The sequence below is a fragment of the Hermetia illucens genome, chromosome 2, assembly GCF_905115235.1.
Source record: "Hermetia illucens chromosome 2, iHerIll2.2.curated.20191125, whole genome shotgun sequence".
Taxonomy (NCBI): domain Eukaryota; kingdom Metazoa; phylum Arthropoda; class Insecta; order Diptera; family Stratiomyidae; genus Hermetia; species Hermetia illucens.
The window spans coordinates 147,104,373-147,110,343 of NC_051850.1; the positions used below are offsets into that span (position 1 = coordinate 147,104,373).

Sequence of the window (5,971 nt, forward strand, 5' to 3'; positions counted from 1 at the left end):
GCCCTCCTTTTCCGGGGAAGACAGTGTACCTCATACGCTAGAAGATCCAAGGGAATCATCCCCGCGATGACACACATTGCCTCACCGAATACTGTCCTATATGCCCTGCACACCCGAAACGCACTTGCCGAACTTACCGGCGCCCAATGCCTCGCGAGCCCCGAAAGACCATCCGCTAGCTGAAAAAGGTGTGCCAGATAGTCTTTGGGGCTTTTGCCTTTTCCACTCGGCGGGAGCACCATTTCCGCCATGTACGATTCAAATGCACTTATGAGCCATGCGGGCTTGATTTTAGCTACCAACTTCAGGGCTTCGTTCAGAATCCCATCAAACCTCGGAGCCTTATTATCCCCAATTCGTCGATCACCACGGGGATTGTTAAGACGTCCTATTGCAAAGTTGGTTGAGGTCCACTTTCATCCTGTTGGAGAAAGGGATTGCGATTATTTTGAGCAAGAGTTGCGTGCACGTCACTTGGGGTGATTTTTGCCCCCGAATTTTGTTCATTACAACTTTGTATGCAGCGTCCCAAGGGTTCGTATTTGCCCCAGAGGACAACTACTCGCAGCAATTCCGCTCACTTTCGCGTATAGCTTCCTTAAGGCTACATCGAAGATCGCGGTATTCCTTCTTTCACTGTCCATATTCTGTCCTTTGGCAGAGCCTCCTCGCTCGCAGACAATGCTCTCAAGAGCGCGATTTCTTGATTCCACCAATAGTTTGGTTTCCTTCTATGTTGGAACTTCGGTCGCGGCATTGTAGATACCCATGACTCAGTTACCCGTTGACAGAACTGGCTCACTTTTTCCAGCACCGTCCCGTTCGAGTCATGACCGCCACTCGACTTCCCTAGTCTTAGGCCCACGTGTTGAAATCGCCACCAAAGATCGGTGCAGGGACTCGAAACCCCAGTGCCGGCGACTCCCGGCCGTCGATATCCCTCGATTGCAGTGCCTCGGTTTTGGCCACCGTCGAATACTACAGGTAGTCTGGAGAAAGAGGCATTTAAAAGGAGTACATCACTCTCGAGAACACTTGTTCAAAATACACGAAAAGATGGCCACAAACTGTTCATTCATTAGCCCATAGTGCGGTGACTAAACCTGATCGGAACATGCCGCACGACTTAATGTTTGATTCATTTAGAAGAAGTTCGACGATCCTGCGATCTCCTCCGAAATCAACGTTGATGAAGGAAGGAAATGAGGGAAGCTCTCGGAAGGCTAATAAATACAGAAGTCCCCGGGCCAAAAACAAAGCAGAGGAGCAGGGTCAGAATAGGGACGAATCATCGTTTGCCCTTCTCGAAGGTAAAATAGTTTAGTTATTTATAAAGGACAAGCACAATGTGCACCAGGCCATCAAAAACATGGTACGTACTGTACAATAGTGCCAAGGACGAAAAAAATGCCTCGAAGAAATCAAACGTCACTCAGGCAACACAAGTGACAACCCCTCAAAATCCAAAGAGTACCGCGCTTGATAAGAGGAGTAGAGAGGGCGCGAACGATTCTCTTAAACTCGCTGTTAAGACCAGACCCGACTGGTTTGTCAACGTTTTTGAAACATGCATGGTAGAAGGAGTTTTCCCCGACCGGTGGAAGAGGCAAAAACTAGTTTTGCCCAAGAATAAGCACCCAGGATATCCATCATCATACCGACCGATTTGCGCCATCGACTCGGTAGGAAAGATGCCCGAAAGGATCATCTACGATAGACTGCTATGGATGGACTTTCGGAACGACAATTTGGATTTGGACAAGCCCACTCAGCGATCGACGTCGTAGTCGTTGCTTTGAAGCTGGCTGCACACGCGATGTCGTCTAAAAAATACTGTGCCGTGGTGACGTTGATCATCAAAAATGCGTTCAATTCCGCTAGTTGGGAGTGGATAAAAAGCTCACTGGCTAAACCGAGTGTCCCTAATTATTTGACAATTACCTTTCGGAGAGGACACTTTGGGACGACACGGATGAGGGATTCAAGCAGTACACCATCACCGCAGGAGTACCAAAGGGCTCAGTGTTGGATCCTCTCCTGTGGAACGTCGGCTTCGCAGATGAGTTAGCTGTGGTTGTCGTCGCGAAACAACATGAAGACTTGTACGCTAATGAAACCATTAGGGTCATAAAAGCGTGGCTGGAGATGGTTCAGCTTGACCTTGTGGAACAAAAGACGGAGACGGTCTAGATTACCAAGCGTAGGAAGACGAATACGGTTAATATTCGTGTTGGAGGTCACATCATCACTTCGAAACCGGTTATCAAATACCTAGGGGCGATGATTGACGCTAAAATCAATTTCAAGGTACACCTGGACTATGCCTGTAAGAAACTGGCAAATACCATCGCGAATGATGCCTAACATTAGAGGCCCGAAATACAGTTGCAGATTACTTGTGGCCGGAGTGGTTCGCCCAACGCTATTATACGCGACACCAGTTTGGGAGGAGGCACTAGCGGAGGAAGGTAAATATGACTTACCGCTTAGTGGCGCTAAGGGTGTGCAGCGCCTTCATAACAATATCAGGCGATGCAGCGTGTGTTATTGCGGGAATGATCCCGATAGACATTCTGGCAAGTGAGACACCCTGCCTGTACGAGAAAAGGAAAATGAATCCTCCTGAATGATGTAGAATACCGAAAGGCGGCAAGGCGAGAGTCGCTGGAGAAGTGGCAACAACGGTGAGATAACTCGTAGAGGGGTCGCTGAACCCACACTTTGTTTCCACGTATTGCGGAGTGGATTCAGCGACGACACGGTGAGATTAACTACCATCTGACGCAATTTCTGTCAGTACATGGTGGTTACAAGAAGTATCTGCACCAATTCAGGCTGGATGATTCTCCCTTTTGTCCTGAATGTGGTTGCACACCTGAGGACCCGGAGCATGTTATGTTCCACTGTTCACGATTTTTCTCAAAGAGGAGGAGTCTGAAAGACTCCCTGAAAACCAACCTAAGCCCACAGAACATCGTCGTGGAATTGTTGAAGTCGGAGGGAAACTGTTATCCGGTGAACTCCGCAATCAAAAGAATACAGGAGGAACTTGGAAAAGCGGAGCGCGCAAGGAGGACGCGAAGAACGGAAGGTCGCTTAAAGCGCAGTCCATTCCACGAAGTAATGCTTTTGTGGCGGTTCCGCGGGGAAGGAAGAAGGAGAAAGTGGAGGTGATTTTAGTGGGTGAGAATCCCACACGCTGCTCCAGCCTGGCGCGGCAGTGTCCTTGTAAGATTTCCACCTCCATCCATAAAAAAAAAGACAGACATACAGCCAGACATCGACTTGTAAACACAAAACCTAAGTAAATAACGTTTGCAACCGCTTTCGGTTATGCTACTCCCAAAATAGAGGTAGGATATCGTCTTAAAATTTTCTCTGCCCTGAAAAAAACCGTCCGCTACTTGGGGGGTTTTTTGCCTACAAGAAAGTGGTATACTTGCTAAAATTGAGGTAACAGTTGCTCCTCAATTAATGTAGTCCACTATTAAATTTAAGGAGGCTTAACACCAACCCATTACTATCAAGGAAACATAATTTTTGTACGATTTTTGCAATGTATGTATATACACACATACATACATCAGTAGGTAGCAAAATAGTAAAAAGGGTTAAAACTACAAAGTGGGAGCGGAACCAAGAAAATAATAGAATAAATTAGAAATTAAGAAACGAGCCTTTAGCATAGTTAAACCGAGGGTTGCACTAGCGGATTGAATCGAATGCCATGGACGACCTTGATAACCTAAAGTAAAAGATTGGCGAAACTACCTCTTTGAACAGACGAACTTATTCTTTCCCTTAAAAACGTGAGGAAAAAATCTTGACTGGCATGAAAATTATGCGCAAACCCTTTCCCAAGTTATATCCATCATAATATTCAGATAAGCGAATTTTTATATGATGTTTAAAGGACTGAACTATTTCAAAGATCAGACCAACACGCCTTCATGGCCAGAGCAGGAGCAACCAAATTATCAAAGAAGAATCCTAAAGTCAACACCAGTTGACCGAAATCACAATGACTATCCAAATACTAAATATTACCTAACAAGCAATCAACTATTGTTTAACAAATCTTATCTGAAACTGGTAAGGCTCCACTATCAAGCGGAACAATGGTCAAAGAAGAGGAAGACCTTCACTGAAAGTCAAATAATTTCCGATTTAATACTCGATTTTTATGTAAAAAAATTCTGTTAAAAATAGTTGAATATGCACCAAACTTTTCGGAGTTTGTGGAGGGGAATAGTTAGATAGTCCATTCAGCCAAGGTTTCTTAAATGATTCTTTGTAAAATTGAACCAAGTAAGTTAGTGTATATCATTTATTCCATCAGCACAAAGTCACACACATAGATTTGTGTACGTTATTATATCCGCTAATAAAAAATATATATATAAAATTTAATAGTCTTTATGAAAAAGACTGCACATACAGCAAGCGGGCAACCGGAAAAACTCTTTCATTACATCACCTTTTGAGTCCACTGACACCAACTGCCTGTAGATATATTTCTGCTCACATTCGTGTTGCAATCCCAAAGGAAAACTGGGATCTCCCGAACATGGTCCATTGGGATTCACACATTCCTCTATCAGGATGCCTTGCTTATAGTCAGAGTGGTTGATAATTATGCTCCAATCATTCTCCTTGGTTACTCCTGCTTGTGGAAAAATAATCCGTTCCCGACATTCACACAGCGTCTCCTTTGCATCATCGTCATCCATCCGTCGAGTGAAATTTTCATATTGAAGCCCGTCATCCCCAAACAGCGCCTGATATTCTTTCTCTGCTGGCAAAACAGTTTCTAACAATTTTACTGGATAGTTCTCCACTTCCTGACAGAAGTCTTCATCAAATTTAGTACATTTCGGTTTTATTGGAATGCGGAATGACATTCTGTTCTCAGTGTAGCGCTGTTCTGTCCGTTGCCGGAGTGTGTGAATAGCCAAAACTTCGGGGTGGAGTGCAGCTAAAAGTGCACTGAACGTATAAATCCAAGTCACTGCAAACATCATTCTCGAGTTAGTTGCTTTGAGCTTCTGGAAAAGTCCTTCCTTCACTTGACGAGTTTATCCTTTGTACTGAGTTGAAATTCCAGGTATGTCCTGCTTTTAAAGAAACCTTTTTAATTTACTCATGGCCAAAAAGCTATTTACTTATATTTTGCACCTTTTAGGATTACCTACCTCGGTGGTGTCCGAACAGGTAAATTGTCATAAAACCAAATCGCCTAATATTTGTTTTCAGAATTATTTTTCTTTTTTAGTTTTGGATAAAAACTTTTCATGTATTTTCAACTTGCAACTTAACGGACACACCTTTGAACACGACAATGATAGGCGCACGAAGTCAGACTATCATAAACTGGTAACTTTCAAATTGTACTCACCTCCTTCGGTGAATTACAATATTTATAATGTTAAATTGTTGTTCCTTTATAACTGCTCCTTTGCCTATTTGTAACTCTCACAAAGTTTTTAAGTAAAAAATTATTCATTTGAAATTCTTGAAATATCCAACAATACTTAGAAAAAGCTGCAACTGGGGTCACTCTGACCTGCCCAGAGGTAAAAAGGTAGATATTCCTGAAAATCAATAACACAACCATTAGGATTAAAAGGTCATCAAATGCATATCACTAAGCGAAATTGAAATTATTTCTCTCATAGTCATCTAGGGTAGTAAACAATGGGTTTGCATGATTATTTATGTACAGTCTGTTACATAAGAGCGTGGTCACTGTTACACGTAGATAAAAAATCAGAGCGTCCTGTTTCTTTTTCTATGACATAGAGGGCACCTCAGTCCTTCATGCTTTTTGTAAAAAGTCAGCTCTCTGTCAAATTTAGTCTTCAATTGAGTGATTTTTCGAAATGAGTGCTGTTTACGCCTCTCGCTTTGAGGCAATTTTTCTATGTTTGCATGAAAAAGGACCTAACTTAACGCAAACTGCTGCTGCGAAATA

General features: G+C 43.3%; 1 protein-coding gene across 3 annotated transcripts; it reads right to left on the reverse strand.

The window, feature by feature from the left end:
- Positions 1 to 4,309: 4,309 nt before the first annotated feature.
- LOC119649212 (protein spaetzle-like) lies at positions 4,310 to 5,348 on the reverse strand. Of its 3 annotated transcripts, none has more exons than XM_038051269.1 (2): positions 5,193 to 5,348; positions 4,310 to 5,111 (listed from the first exon to the last, which is right to left on the reverse strand). In XM_038051269.1, exon 2 carries the CDS (start codon positions 5,019 to 5,021, stop codon positions 4,407 to 4,409), a length of 615 nt encoding a protein of 204 aa, XP_037907197.1. In that variant the 5' UTR covers positions 5,022 to 5,111; positions 5,193 to 5,348; the 3' UTR covers positions 4,310 to 4,406. The 3 variants fall into 3 exon arrangements, with proteins under 3 accessions (XP_037907197.1, XP_037907198.1, XP_037907199.1); XM_038051270.1 differs by having other exon boundaries at positions 4,310 to 5,114; XM_038051271.1 differs by having other exon boundaries at positions 5,176 to 5,347.
- Positions 5,349 to 5,971: the final 623 nt, after the last annotated feature.